At 42.0% G+C, this 16,220-nt stretch overlaps 1 protein-coding gene across 1 annotated transcript in view; it reads left to right on the top strand.

The window, feature by feature from the left end:
• LOC144497764 (uncharacterized) overlaps positions 1-16,220 on the top strand; it is a 214,950-nt gene that overhangs the window by 132,978 nt on the left and 65,752 nt on the right. Inside the window, exons 9-11 of the mRNA XM_078219203.1 lie at positions 12,606-12,668; positions 13,360-13,486; positions 13,795-14,301. Of these exons, the coding sequence (XP_078075329.1) occupies positions 12,606-12,668; positions 13,360-13,486; positions 13,795-14,301 (697 nt within the window). The remainder of the gene's footprint in view (positions 1-12,605; positions 12,669-13,359; positions 13,487-13,794; positions 14,302-16,220) is intronic.

The following is a 16,220-nucleotide window of genomic DNA, read 5'->3' as shown; positions in this document are numbered from 1 at the left end:
AAGTAGACATGGAGAGAATGTTTCCTCTTGTGGGTCAATCTAGAAAAAGAGGTCACAGTTTTAGGATAACGGGCCAAAAATTTAAAACAGAGATGAGGATAAATTACTTCTCTCAAAGGGTCCCAAGTCTGTGGAATTCACTCCAAGCTCCAAGAATTCCCACTCACCTGAAGAAGGGGCTTGGAGCTCCGAAAGCTTGTGTGGCTTTTGCTACCAAATAAACCTGTTGGACTTTAACCTGGTGTTGTTAAACTTCTTACTGTGTTTACCCCAGTCCAACGCCGGCATCTCCACATCATGACTACCAGCAATATTTATCTGCATTGTAGACAAGGTTTTAACCATCATGTTCTCTGATTTAATAGTCGAACCAGAATCTTATGAAATTCAGTGAAAATAAATGGCAGCTTTATTAATCATATTTTCTCTGTTATCTGAGCAACTATTACATTTAATGGAGGTAATATAAAATGGTATATTAATACTACCTGGCACTTTGCAGTACTGCAAAGTGGTTCTCGCTGTGTAATTTCCTTGAGGTGTCAATATGATGCACTCAGCTCTTTGTTAACATTAGCATTTAATGAGCAGGCATACAATGGCGAGTGGAGCTCAGTGCTTGTATTTAACCACTCATTGACCAGCCTCATTCTACTGACCAAAGAGTAACTTAGATGCTGCAGTATAATTCAGGTCTGCTGGCTCCATTTCACTCCAACCAATAACAATATTAAAACAATGACCTAAGCCTGAACAACCCATTTAAATTGTATGCAGCACCAGTTCCAATAGTAATTAGCTGCTGATAAACTGACGTGAAACAACATTGGTAGTTTGTGTTGACATCTGCTGCTGCTCACTCTATCCCTCTTAGTAATTTTGCCCCATTCCTAGTTTGTGGAACAACTAACAACAGTGCATGCACATAAGTGAAATCCTTTAGACAAGCTCGTCAGTTCAATTTGATTATCCATAGAATCCCTACAGTACAGAAGAAGGCCATTTGGCCCATCGAGTCTTTGTTTAAGAAGGGTACATAGAACAGTACAGCACAGTACAGGCCCTTCGGCCCACGATGTTGTGCCGAGCTTTATCTGAAACCAAGATCAAGCTATCCCACTCCCTATCATCCTGGTGTGCTCCATGTGCCTATCCAATAACCGCTTAAATGTTCCTAAAGTGTCTGACTCCACTAAAACTGCAGGCAGTCCATTCCACACCCCAACCACTCTCTGCGTAAAGAACCTACCTCTGATATCCTTCCTATATCTCCCACCACGAACCCTATAGTTATGCCCCCTTGTAATAGCTCCATCCACCCGAGGAAATAGTCTTTGAACGTTCACTCTATCTATCCCCTTCATCATTTTATAAACCTCTATTAAGTCTCCCCTCAGCCTCCTCCGCTCCAGAGAGAACAGCCCTAGCTCCCTCAACCTTTCCTCATAAGACCTACCCTCCAAACCAGGCAGCATCCTGGTAAATCTCCTCTGCACTCTTTCCAGCACTTCCACATCCTTCTTATAGTGAGGTGACCAGAACTGCACACAATATTCCAAATGTGGTCTCACCAAGGTCCTGTACAGTTGCAGCATAACCCCACAGCTCTTAAACTCCAACCCCCTGTTAATAAAAGCTAACACACTATAGGTCTTCTTCACAGCTCTATCCACTTGAGTGGCAACCTTTAGAGATCTGTGGATATGGACCCCAAGATCTCTCTGTTCCTCCACAGTCTTCAGAACCCTACCTTTGACCCTGTAATCCACATTTAAATTAGTCCTACCAAAATGAATCACCTCACATTTATCAGGGTTAAACTCCATTTGCCATTTTTCAGCCCAGCTTTGCATCCTATCTATGTCTCTTTGCAGCCTACAACAGCCCTCCACCTCATCCACTACTCCACCAATCTTGGTGTCATCAGCAAATTTACTGATCCACCCTTCAGCTCCCTCCTCTAAGTCATTAATAAAAATCACAAAGAGCAGAGGACCAAGCACTGATCCCTGTGGCACTCCGCTAGCAACCTGCCTCCAATCCGAAAATTTTCCATCCACCACCACCCTCTGTCTTCGATCAGACAGCCAGTTACCTATCCAATCGGCCAACTTTCCCTCTATCCCACACCTCCTTACTTTCATCATAAGCCGACCATGGGGGACCTTATCAAACGCCTTACTAAAATCCATGTATATGACATCAACTGCCCTACCTTCATCTACACACTTAGTTACCTCCTCAAAAAATTCAATCAAATTTGTGAGGCACGACTTGCCCTTCACGAATCTGTGCTGACTATCCCGGATTAATCCGCATCTTTCTAAATGGTCGTAAATCCCATCCCTAAGGACCTTTTCCATCAATTTACCAACCACCGAAGTAAGGCTAACCGGTCTATAATTACCAGGGTCATTTCTATTCCCTTTCTTAAACAGAGGAACAACATTCGCCATTCTCCAGTCCTCTGGCACCATCCCCGTGGACAGTGAGGACCCAAAGATCAAAGCCAAAGGCTCTGCAATCTCATCCCTTGCCTCCCAAAGAATCCTAGGATATATTTCATCAGGCCCAGGGGACTTATCGACCTTCAGTTTATTCAAAACTGCCAGGACATCCTCCCTCCGAACATCTATTTCCTCCAGCCTATTAGCCTGTAACACCTTCTCTTCCTCAAAAACAAGGGTAGTAAGAATCATCCAGGTAATTACAGGCTGGTGAGCCTTATGTCAGTGGTAGAGAAATTATTGGAGAGGATTGATGAGGGTAGGGCAGTGGATATTGTCTACATAGACTTCAGTAAGGCCTTTGACAAGGTCCCTCATGGCAGACTGGTGCAGAAGGTGAAGTCACATGGGATCAGAGGTGAGCTGGCAAGGTGGATACAGAACTGGCTCGGTCATAGAAGACAGAGGGTAGCAGTGGAAGGGTGCGTTTCTGAATGGAGGGCTGTGACAAGTGGAGCTCCTCAGGGATCAGTGCTGGGACCTTTGCTGTTTGTAATATATATAAATGATTTGGAGGAAAATAGATTGATTAGTAAGTTTGCGGACGACACAAAGACTGGTGGATTTGTGGATAGCGATGAGGACCATCAGAAGATACAGCAGGATATCGCTCGGCTGGAGGCTTGGGCGGAAAGATGGCAGGTGAAGTTTAATCCGGACAACTGTGATGTAATGCATTTTGGAAGGTCTAATACAGATAGGAAATATACAGTAAATGGCAGAACCCTTAAGAGTATTGATAGGCAGAGGGATCTGGGTATACAGGTACACAGGTCACTGAAAGTGGCAAAGCAGGTGGAGAAGGTAGTCAAGAAGGCATACGGCATGCTTGCCTTCATCGGCCGGGGCATTGAGTTTAAAAATTGGCAAGTCATGTTGCAGCTTTATAGAACCTTAGTGAGGCCGCACTTGGAATATAGTTTTCAATTCTGGTCGCCACACTACCAGAAAGATGTGGAGGCTTTGGAGAGGGTACAGAAAAGATTTACCAGGATGTTGCCTGGTATGGAGGACATTAGCTATGAGGAGAGGTTGGAGAAACTTGGTTTGTTCTCACTGGAACAACGGAGGTTGAGGGGCGGCCTGATAGAAGTCTACAAGATTATGAGGGGCATGGACAGAGTGGATAGTCAGAAGCTTTTTCCCAGGGTGGAAGAGGCACAGGTTTAAGGTGTGAGGGGCAAGGTTGAAAGGAGAAGTATGAGGCAAGTCTTTTACACAGAGGGTGGTGGGTGCCTGGAACTCGTTGCCGGGGGAGACAGTGGAAACAGATACGATAGTGACTTTTAAGGGGTGTCTGGACAAATACATGAATAGGATGGGAATAGAGGGATATGGTCCCCGGAAGGGTAGGGGGTTTTAGTTCAGTCAGGCAGCATGGTCGGTGCAGCCTTTGAGGGCCGAAGGGCTTGTTCTTGTGCTGTAATTTTCTTTATTCCTTTGTTCCTTTGAGTCTGTACCAACCACAATCCCACCCAGACCTATTCCCGTAACCCGACACATTTACCCTGCTAATCCCCTGACACGAGGGTCAATTTTAGCATGGCCAATAAACCTAACCCGCACATCTTTGGACTGGATTATGGATTATGTTTTTGATTGAAGTGTGAATAGTTTGACTCACTGAAGTTTGAAGCTTGTCTTTTGAGGAAGGAGACACATTTTCAAGTACTCACGTCAGAATTTTATCTTCAGGAGAGGACAGTGATGGAGCCAACAGGATGTCCCTGGGGTTCTATTGATCATATAAGAATTGAGTTTTTAAATTATTGTGAGTTTATTCCAGATTACATTTAAACATATGCATTCTAAAAGTCAGTCAATTTCATAAATCTTAATTTTGGCCTCGCCTTACCACTTGCAATCTTCAAATGACAGAGAATGAGTAGTGATTATGTTACGGGCATAGTAATCCAGAGACCTGGGTTAATGATCCAAAATATGAATTCAATTCCTACCATTACCTTGTGAATTTTGGTTTGAAAATATGGAAATAAAAAGCTGCTATCAGTAAGAGTGACAATGAAGTTATTAGATTGAACCACGCAACTGGTTCATTCAGGTTTTTTAGTAAACAACGCAAGCTGTCCTTACCCACTAATGTAACACCGTTGATTAGGAAGAAGGGAGGCAGCAGATGGGAAGTTATAGGCCGGTTAGCCTGACTTCAATCATTGGCAAGATTTTTTGATCTTATTATTAAAGATGAGGTCGCGGAGTACTTGGAAGTGCATGATAAAATAGGACTGAGTCAGCACGGCTTCGTCAAGGGGAGATCATGTCTGACAAATCTGTTAGAGTTCTTTGAGGAGGAAACAAGGGTGTTAGATAAAGGAGAACCAGTGGATGTGATTTATTTAGATTTCCAGAAGGCCTTTGACAAGGTGCCGCATAGGAGACTGTTAAATAAATTAAGAGCCCATGGTGTTAAGGGTAAGATCCTGGCATGGATAAAGGATTGGCTGACTGGCAGAAGTCAGAGAGTGGGGATAAAGGGGTCCTTTTCAGAATGGCAGCCGGTGACTACTGGCCTCAGGGGTCAGTGCTGGGACCACAACTTTTCACAATATACATTAACGATTTAGAAGAAGGAACTGAAGGCACTGTTGCTAAGTTTGCTGATGATACAAAGAAATGTAAAGGGACAGGTAGTATTGAGGAAGCGGGGGGCTGCAGAAGGACTTGGACAGGTTAGGAGAGTGGGCAAAGAAGTGGCAGATGGAATACAATGTGGAAAAGTGTGAGGTTATGCATTTTGGTAGGAGGAATGGAGGCATAGACTATTTTCTAAATGGGAAAATGCTTAGGAAAACAGAGAGACAAAGGGACTTAGCAGCCCTAGTTCAAGATTTTCTTAAGGTTAACGTGCAGGTTCAGTCGGCAGTTAGGAAAGCAAATGCAATGTTAGCATTCATGTCGAGAGGGCTAAAATACAAGATCTGAGATGTACTTCTGAGGCTGTATAAGGCTCTGGTCAGACCCCACTTAAAGTATTGTGAGTAGTTTTGGGCCCCTTATCTAAAGAAGGATGTACTGGCCTTGGAAAGAGTCCAGAGGAGGTTCACAAGAATGATCCCTGGAATGAAGCTAGTCGTATGAGGAACGATTGAGGACTCTGGATCTGTACTCATTGGAGTTTAGAAGGATGAAGGGGGATCTTATTGAAACTTACAGGATACTGCCAGGCCTGGATAGAGTGGACATGGAGAGGATGTTTCCACTCGTAGAAAAAACTAGAACCAGAGGGCACAATCTCAGGCTAAAGGGACGATCCTTTAAAACAGAGATGAGGAGGAATTTCTTCAGCCAGAGAGTGGTGAATCTGTGGAACTCTTTGCTGCAGAAGGCTGTGGAGGCCAGGTCAGTGAGTGTCTTTAAGACAGAGATAGATAGGTTCTTGAATAATAAGGGGATCAGGGGCTATGGAGAAAAGGCAGGAGAATGGGGATGAGAAAAATATCGGCCATGATTGAATGGCGGAGCAGACTCGATGGGCCGAGTGGCCTAATTCTGCTCCTATGTCTTATGGTCTTATGGTATGTCACCCCAGATTCTTATTGAAGTGGTTGATTTCAAAGTGGCCAAACAAGCTAATCAGTTATCCATGCAAACCGCAGTACTTCAAGAAGGCCTTCTCAGGGCAACTAAACGTGGATAATAAAAACCAGCTGATGATTTTTGCATTATCTTTTCACCTACTTGGACTCGGTAACAGACTTTCACTGCTCACAATCTCTGTTCTCGCTCAGTGAAATGGCTAAATCAGTACATCACCTTCCTTTAAAGGGTAAATGAAAATCATTTTTCCTTCAGTTTTTCAAAGATAGCATTTCATGCTTTTCACAAATTTTGACAACAGTAAAACATTGTGTGATTTCAAGACAAAATTAGATATAGCTCTTGGGGCTAAAGGGATCAAGGAATATGGGGGGGGGGGGAAGATGGGATCAGGATATTGATTTTGGTGATCAGCCATGATCAAAATGAACGGCGGAGCAGGGTCGAAGGCCGAATGGCCTACACCTGCTTCTATCTTCTATGTTTCTATGTAAGAGCTGAACTGAGCTGAAACAATTATCTTTTCCAGTGGTAAGGCTACTTTCAAGAAGGTTGATTTCCTCTTCTGTACTTTTCCTGAATTGTCCTTATCTCAACAACAGTTTGCAATTATATAACATTGTTAAGCAGAAAAATGTCCCAAGACACTTCAGAAAGACAGAATTAAACTAAAATTGGTACAAAGCAGAAGCATATATTAGATTAGTTAAAGGAGTGCATTTCAAAGGGGGTTTTAAAGTAGGAGTGAGAAGTGGGGAGAGGCTGAAAACACTGCTGCCATTGATGTGGTGAAGAAACGGGGATGCACATGTGGCCAGAGTCAAGGAAACAGAACTTGTGGTAGGATGGTATTGGAAGATTGAAGATTTCAGGACTCGGGAATTTTGAAGGAGATTCAGGAGGAGACAAGTTTTGAATTGAGGTTTTGGGGGTGCAATAATCAATGTAGGTTAGCAGGGACAGGATAATGGATAGGAAACGGGCAACAAATTTTTTTGATGAGCTGAAATGTAAGATGCGAGTATATTGAGTTGGTACTGACCACTGGTGTCACCTCCCCACAAAATGCTGGTGCACTTAAGACGGTGATAGATAGATTCTTGATTAATAAGGGGATCAGGGGTTATGGGGAAAAGGCAGGAGAATGGGGATGAGAAAAATATCAGAAATGATTGAATGGCGGAGCAGACTCAATGGACCGAACGGCCTAATTCTGCTCCCATGTCTTATGGTATGTAACCCCAGACCCATACTGAAGTAGTTGATTTTGAAGTGGCCAAACGAGCTAATCAGTTATTCATGCAAACTGCATTATTTCAAAAAGGCCTTCTCAGGGCAACTAAACGTGGATAATATTTGACTTCCTGAGTGTCAAAGACCCCCTTTCTTCTTGCCTATGTCTATGACAGAATTATTTCCACTGCAGCTTCTGTGCATCTTATCTCTTTAGGCATTGCAATCACTCCAAATAGTGCTTCTGCTATTACATTTCAAGAGGCAAGAGCCATTGCACTGTGCACATGTGCTATTTCTATCTCCCCCTCTCTTTCTTTTTCTCTCTCTATATTTCCACTATCCCACCCGCCCCTAGCCCGTAGCCTGCATTCTCTCTGCATCACCTGCTTCCAGCCATTTCAGCAGCAGAAACTTTTTAACTGATGTACAGAACCTGCGATGGACACCCAGTCAGGGGTGAGATTCTCACCAAAATCTTATTCTTCATGTTAACTAGGAAAATGTGGCAGGATGTGAGTGGATGGAGGTCATCCTCTGCAATCCTTATGATGATCTTCGAAACTCCAGTCTTTACCTTTCAACTTGGTTTTTTATTCACTTGCTTTTTGAAGGAACAGTAAGAAGTCTCACAACACCAGGTTAAAGTCCAACAGGTTTATTTGGAATCATGAGCTTCCGGGGTGCTGCTCCTTCATCAGGTGAGTGGAGAGGTAGGTTTCACAAACACGACATATATAGACAAAGACACATGTCTATGCTGTGTTTGTGAAACTTACCTCTCCACTCATCTGATGAAGGAGCAGTGCTCCAAAAACTCGTGATTCCAAATAAACCTATTGGACTTTAACCTGTTGTGGACTTCTTACCGTGCCCACCCCAATCCAACACCAGCATCTCCACATCATGTTTTTGAAGGAAGTAGCTGCATTCTGTAAATCTATTCTCTAAAAAGGCACTGAAACAAACTGTAAAGCTCAGCCTATCAGTAATTTACTTAGTGAAGAAAAGGTAAAGAAGTTAGGCTATTTCTTTCAAATAGAGAAATTAAGGTGACCTTTTTGAAGTGTTGAATGTTCCGAAGGGGACTGATTGATGATTGATTCAGTCAAATTGTTCAGTGTTGAAAAGTCCAAACTGAAAAATAATTTAGGAGTAAAAAGGGAAGCATACATTTCCAACTGTGACCTTTTCAGTGGCAGTTGACATTTGGAGTCCTCAGTTCACATGTCCACATTTGATGTGGGAAATCACATCTGGCAAACATTCGATTCAGACTCTGATCTGCTCAATTCTCTCAGTTTTAAATGCTTGCTTCCCATTTTTTCTCCTAATAATGGACTTCTTGTCATAAAATCTGAGCGACACTCGTGAACATTGAATGAAATGCACTGTAAGTGTGGGATGGGCCAAGTCTTTGGTGGAGGCATATTCCACCAGCTCCAGAGGTTGTTTTTGGAAAATATCCACAAATGTCACGAGGTACACTAAGAGTTCCTAAGGGATTAAAGCAATGAATGGAATAAATAATGGGAATGTTTAAAGAGTAATCCATTCTGTTCTCTAAAAGTCAAGCCTAGCACAAAACCCTTGTGCAAGAACATATATTAGAGGTGAAGATTAAACAATAGAGAAGACATAGGGGGAGACTAACGCAGATAAATCACAGAAATGAGAAGAAAAGGTCATGAAGTAAAACAGAGTAAAGGAAATATGGGATAAAATAATAAAGTATAGATTGAATCTCAGAGATGGAGGGAGAGCATGAAGGAGACAATGGGACAGAAAGGGAGAGAATAATGGAAGGAAGGCTTTGTGGGCGCATGAGCGATCTGCTCTTCACACACCAGACAGTACTGAGCTATAATCTACACACTATGCTTGGGATATCCAAGACTGACCAGGCTCTGGAGATTTAGAGATACTGACCTGTAATTCAGGAACTTTTAATTCAAGAAAGTCTTCCATCTGTCCTAATCCTTGGATTACAACATCAGTATCTCTCCTTTCCAGTAGCCTGATGAGTGTCTCAGTATTAGACTAATCAAAACTACGAAAAGGAGGGATACAAATGTTGTAATCCTGGGATTAGGAGAGAAGAACGACTTTCTAAATATTTGAAAGAGTAGCACAGCTTGAAAGTATGAAGGTTCTATTTAGTTTAATTATTGGATGTTATGTTTGAGAAATTAAGCCAACATGATTTGTGGAGAAATTTGATTAATTAGTATATTGGGTTAATAATGTTTAGCCTGCATAAACTAGTTATTATAATAATTGTAAAGCTGTTCTTGTATTTAAATTGGGCTAACTATCAAACATTTCCTTGTGTAACAATATATTGTTCTGCTCATCAGTATGTTGTTTGCATTAACCTTCTGATTGAAGTAAGCTACACCACTTTGCTAGTTACATTATTATGACTATGCCATTTAGCTGCAATAAACTTAATTGATACAAAAAATAAGAGTCACCTATAACTACTTCTTGAATGTCTCACATCTAATTTTGGGCTGTTTTGAGTAGCCACTATTTTGGGGGCTGAGGTAAATTTTTTGAGATTAGCAAATATGAGGAATCAAAGAAAATTACTTGTACAAAAACTAACAAAATTATGAAATAGACTATTATGAAAGGCCCTCATCTGCCTCGGAGTGAATTACCTGCAGCTAGAAGGCTAGCTTCAATTTACATATTGATGATGTTGTAAGGTGTAAGGTATAATTCGGTAGATCTTATCAAGGTATTCATAGTCCTAGGTAGTTCAACCGTATGTATTTATTAACTACCAGGAACCATATACTCAGGTAAAGATCCAAGCTAGGAGCTGTCTCCATGCTTGCTTTTACACACCGCTCTGTCCAACACTACACTGCCTCCTGGGTGTGGTTCATGTGTTCTCTTAAATAACTGTGTGGGCGGTACTGTACTCAGCCCTATGTCCTTTACTATGCCAGACTCTTATACTACAGATGACACCCAGCAATTTCTAATTCCTTTGATCCTATGACCATGCGCTGAATATTTGCATCAAGGCAGGAAACTCTTGCAGAAACTTTGTCCTGAATATGCCCCAGGACAGCGCAGGGGAAACAGTCAGTCTAGAATTTTGATTGGAGTGCTATAATATGTCTGCTGAGGCAGAAGTCCCTTCACCAAAATCCCTCTATTTATGACTCTAATAGTAATACACAGAGTGCTATCAGTTAGCAGTCTCCCTCTGGGGGTGTCAGAGGAACTGACACTCATGGTTAAATAAAAGGCAAAGACTCCCTGGTTGGCCAAATAAATTGGATCCTTAATCAGGGAACTCTTTTTTGCCCCTATCCTTAATCAGGGAGTTCATACTCCAATAGGCCAACCTCAATGGCCTGATTGAAGTCATTACAGGTACCCTCTTAATTGGCTTGGGGACAGGTTTGCTGTTCAATTAAGGATGATGGGCAGGTGGTTGAAGGTGGAGGTCCAATCAAAGGCCTTTTCGATTGAGACGGATAGAAGGTAAGAAATTGAGAGGACACTTCAACATGGAAGTGCCCCAGAACACCCTTTTCAATCTTTAATTAAAAAATAGATTCAGCGGACTTTGAGCAGGGGAGAATTTCTCTTTGACCTTTGGCTGCACCCAGAGGAAGGGCCTGGAGGCCTGGATTGCTGTCCATGCTCATTTTCTGAGGAATTCCCTGCAGGACTGTTTTTCTCTGAACTGCCCGTGGCAGGGCAACCATCTCTAAAGTCCCAACCGATAGTATATGTTTGAAACCATACTTGTCCAAATATGGAGCTAGGAGGTGACAGTACTCCTCACAATACCCTAACTCTTCACCATCACTCCTTCCAGGGTCACCTGCTCTCCCCATCCACCTTTCCTCATTGATCTGAGGACCACTGCAAAATCAAAAGTGGCCTGAAACTTAAATCAGACTTTGATAGTTAAATGTCTCTTGTTCCCCACAGCTCAGTGGAGATGAGGCCTGAAGCCCAATCTTATGGCACCTTTGACCTCAGTAAGAAGTCTCACAACACGAGGTTAAAGTCCAACAGGTTTATTTGGTAGCACAAGCCACAAGCTTTCGGAGCACTGCCCCTCCATCAGGTGCCCCTTCTCCAAGTGCTCAAAAATAGACATGTCTGAATTTTCAGGTCAAAATTGGCAGCATTACCTCTCTGTCCCTTGCTTGTCCGCCTTTCATCCATCAGAGAGGCTCTGACATTCCAGACAAATGTTGATATCGCACCTCTGAAGCAACCTTACTCTACCATCTATACCGAGTATTCAAATGTCACTATACCCACAATTTGGGGTCTATCTACATAAAGGAACAGGGTTAGGCAGGGGTTCCACTTTGCCACACTCATGCTAATGAGTGGTATTTCTTAAATTTCAAGATTATATTTTCTACATGTCTTCTACATATTTCTTTCGAAGGAGGAGTCAAAATGAATAATCAGACCAACAGCTCCCCCTACTGACACAATCAATAACTACATTGCATATTGCATTGAATAACAAAAGGATCCTGGATTCCTGGATTGACTGTTTGTGTTTATTGACCTTATCACCATTCAAACAGTACTAGAGGGGTTACAATTGATCTCAGTATCCCTAGACTGGTAAGGAGGAAAATCAGACAGAGAGGCTCCCACTCCACACACTAATGTTCAAGGATGCATTCTGAAAAGCTGGTGTTTGTGGTCTTATGTTGATGCCTAGTGAGAATTAGATAGGCTTTATCACAATTTCATCTACATCCCTTGCCCATGTTTCCTATTCATCATCATAGTCAAATGCCCTATCTGAATTTAAAAGCCCTATAATAAATGGCCAGTCACTATTGTTAATGACAGCCAGTGTGCATTGGCTGGGATTACAGATAGAATGCATCATACTCGCAGATGGAAGAATGTCTTGAGGGAAATGTGTTGAAGAGGTTTTCTGTAGCATATTAATTCTGAGGATGTAAGGATCACTGGCTAGACTGACATTTATTGCCCCATTCCTAGTTACCCTGAAAATGTGGTGATTGGCTTCTTGTTGCATCCCTACATTAGGGATTTCTGCAACTGAGTGACTTACAGACCATTTCAGAGGGCAGTTAAGAGTTAACCATGTTAGTGTGGGACTGGAATCATATATCAGTCATCAGAACTTGCTATGCCTTTTTAAAGAAGCTTAGTTGGTGTATTTATGAGACACTGTTAATAGTCTCAATATTTGTTTCAAAAAACATTTAATTTCATGCAATGATGATGTAGGTTATCCATATTAGAATGCGACAATGTTCTAACTGTTACGTTTCTTTACAGACCATTAATCAGTTAGACCTCTTTGGTGATATGTCTACTCCCCCTGACATTACATCCCTTGGGGTAAGCACCATTTTAAAATATTCATCAATGTTAGGTTCTCATAGCAACTCCTTTATCTCTAAGTTTGTTGACTGCACTGAAGACTAATAAATATAAAGAAAGGGCATTGCTTAAATCAATGCCCAAGATCATGTCTACAAATTTTTACACAACATTTTACACACAATGACTTTCAGCAGCTTCCCAGAGTCTTGGATGAGAGTAAATCATTGAAATTTGACTGTTGCTTGGGACCATATTTGCAAAGGACAAATATAAATCCCATTGTGAGGCACTGTTAAGCACTGCATTCATTCTTTTGTTGCTGCGATTTCGTATTGCCGATGGTTTACTTGGAAAAGCCGAGACTCTAGGATGCAGCTTTCAAGCTCCTGAGATTATCATTTTCATGTTACCCTAATACGTGCAAACAAAAATCAACCTTTTCTATTTAGTTAAGGTGGTGTAGCTCAACTTTAAGAAGAAATAAATGGAAATAATTCAATTCCTAAATATCATGTAATTTTATTGGCAAATACTAGACAAATGCAGAATATGTTTGCAAATTTTTGTTAATTTCCTAAAACTAAATGCTTTGTTCTTAAAACTCAGTTAATTTAAAATGTGTGCCTCATTGTTGCTGAATCTGAGTTTTTTATATCTCATCTAGATGACAGCGTCACTAAACCTACCTTATTTGTATCTCGTCCAGACCCCAGCATCACCAGCAAATGCCCTTGGACCAGACACATTTGCCACAGGAGTTCTAAGTTCTCAGCCACCAGGGAGACCTGACTTGTTTGGATCTGTTCCTTACAATACTGCTGCTGTGCCCACAGGTAAGGATAACCTTGGTCCACGTTATGATAGAGGAAACTTATGTTAACAATAAATTCCTGGATCAAAAAAAGGCCGTTTTAATGCTTCGACTCCATCCCTGCCAGGAATCATATATAATAATGGATTCTTCTCACTATTTAATCTTCCAAGAAATTGATCTTTTAAAGTTTCTGCCGTTTTCCCAAGGAAACTTTATCAGCACTTTGGGATATTACATAAAACATACGTTCCTGACTGGTTGCCTTATTTAGTATGGCATTGCTATAGCAGGTGTCGTGGCGGGTAACGTTGATGTTTATTTTGACAGGATATGTCACAATGGGAGCAGTGCCACCCGCAGTCTGGGCACAGCAGTCCGGTGCTCAAAATATCATCAATCCATTGTTAGCTGGAGTCCAGTCAACAGCATGGGGCCAACCTACTTTATTTGCTGTCCAGCAGCAGTGGGCTCCTGTTGGAAGCCCATTCCAGCCCACTGTTTTCATGTCAGCACAAACTCCAATGCCACTACAAACTGCCATGTTCAAAGCAGCCTTATCTGCTGGCCAGCCAACGATTGCCAGTCATCAAGAAGAGAAGCCAAAACAGAGAATGGGGCGGGAAATGTTTAAAGATTTCCAAATGATCAAACCCCCAGCAGTGCCATCTCGAAGGAGTGAGCAACCATCTCTCTCGTGCACCTCAGATGCCTTCACAAGCTATTTTAACAAAGTGGGAGTGGCACAGGAGATGGATGATGCAGATGACTTTGATATCTCTCAGTTAAACCTTACTCCAGCAACCTCCAATTCCACACCGTCGTCAACCAATTCACGTGAGTTTCTCCACAGTTATTATTTTTTTCCTTTAACGGCATGTGGCTTTGTGGAACTCTGTTCTATTTTTCCTCTGATTTTCTCCATTCTTCAGGCTGGGGCATGGTTCCATAAATAAAAGCAAAATACTGCGGACGCTGGTAATCTGAAATTAAAATAGAAAATGCTGGAAAAATTCAGCAGGTCTGTCTTGTTGTCCAGTATCTCATCTTAATGACCATTCATCTCAGCATGAATCTAAATATTTGATTGTTACAGGTTATTCAACAGAGGAATAAATCACTGTTGAGGAATTGATCCTGCCAGTGCTTGATATCGGCACAGGTCACCGATTAGTAATCAGGGTCTGAATTTTCATAATGGCAAGTGCTCGATGCCCACCATCCTAAGGGTCGGCAGGAAACTCAGCATTGATTGGCAGCAGGTGGAACTTCCATCTGCTCTTGGATGGATGCCCTGCCTAGGAGAACTGTTGGCCAGTCAGATTGACCCACAGCACCCCAGCCCCTCCAAGCACAGCACTGCAGTGGCTGGAAGAGGTACTGCAGCGCCGTGTCTGAGTCTAGTCCCTGGACTGCACTTCAAATAAGTACCAGGCATCCTGGAGACAGGTATTGGGAGATAGGCCAGGAGAGTGGGAGGGCTGAAGTTCCAAGGTCCCTGAGGAGCGGGTGCTCCATATCTGAAGGGACCTTCAAATTGAAATGTTCAAATGGCCACTTAAGAGTTTTATTAGGGGCATGGGCAGACTTCCCATTCAAGGCCTTGCCCGTTCTGTCATGAAATTGCATCTGGATTAGGGTAAGCACAAGTTAGAATGTTGGTTGTTCATTTTCTCCTACCCAGATCAGGACAAAAGGCAGCATTCTCATCATGGCTCATAATCCTGGAACATTTTCTCTCTACGTCTTTGTCATGTTAGAAAGTGCCTTTATTTAGTGAGGCATCTGGCCTCAAGACTTCACTGTTTACATTGAAGGGAAGTCATGAGGAATATAATTTCTGTATAAAAGCACAAATTAATTCTAGTAGGGGATGAATATATTAATTAAATCCAGTTCAGAGAGTAGCCATTGGCGATGATTATCCAAACAGCAATTGTAGGTGTTCAGAATACTATTCGATGCTAATGTTATTTAATAAAATACACATGATGTAGTAAATTCAAAGGTGACTCGTTGTGGCTTCAAGCAACAATTGATTTGTTACCAACTATATGTATGAGTAAGGGCCAGACAGAACTGCAATACGAGTCTCCTCTCTTCTCCTCCCTGGCTCCAACTGAGATTCCTCCCCGTCCCACGGCATGCGCCCTTGCACCCAATTGGCTTGGCCTCTCCATTGGACCCATTCCAATCACATAGTCCTCAAAGGATGGCCACCTTAAAGGGGCCAAGTTGTCACACATGGCTGCCTTTAATGCTGGATGTGCCAAAGGGGCAGAGGTCACAATGCATGGATCCAAAATCACAGGCCTGATTGAGCAGAGTTATTCTCCTTCGCAGTTTGTTCTTTCTCAAAAACTATGTGAAATGAAATAACTGAGTAGGGTTTTTGTGCATTTGGAGCAAAATCTTTATATTAGCTATTTTATTTTCTCCCTGGAACAACATAAGCAAAATTGTATTTTTTAATGGTTTTTACTGATGGACTTATTGATGGGATATTTTTAATACTTTTTAGTGAATTAAAGAGGCATGGTCCTCTTAAAATACATTGTTTGTCATTGATGTCACAATTATGTTGCATGTGTTTTTTATTTGTCAAAAGTCTACATAAAGGGCCAATGCTATGATGGAGAACATGACCAGAGTCAAGAAATATCGGGGTCAGCCAGATCCAAATTAGGTCATAATGGTTACGATACTGGAGCTTTCAAAGTCTATAGGTTGTTGAGTAAGGGAAGATGAACAGCTAA

This window comes from Mustelus asterias, chromosome 8, assembly GCF_964213995.1.
Source record: "Mustelus asterias chromosome 8, sMusAst1.hap1.1, whole genome shotgun sequence".
Classification (NCBI taxonomy): domain Eukaryota; kingdom Metazoa; phylum Chordata; class Chondrichthyes; order Carcharhiniformes; family Triakidae; genus Mustelus; species Mustelus asterias.
Note: the sequence above shows the minus strand (reverse complement) of the source record. Positions and strands in the feature narration are given on the sequence as shown.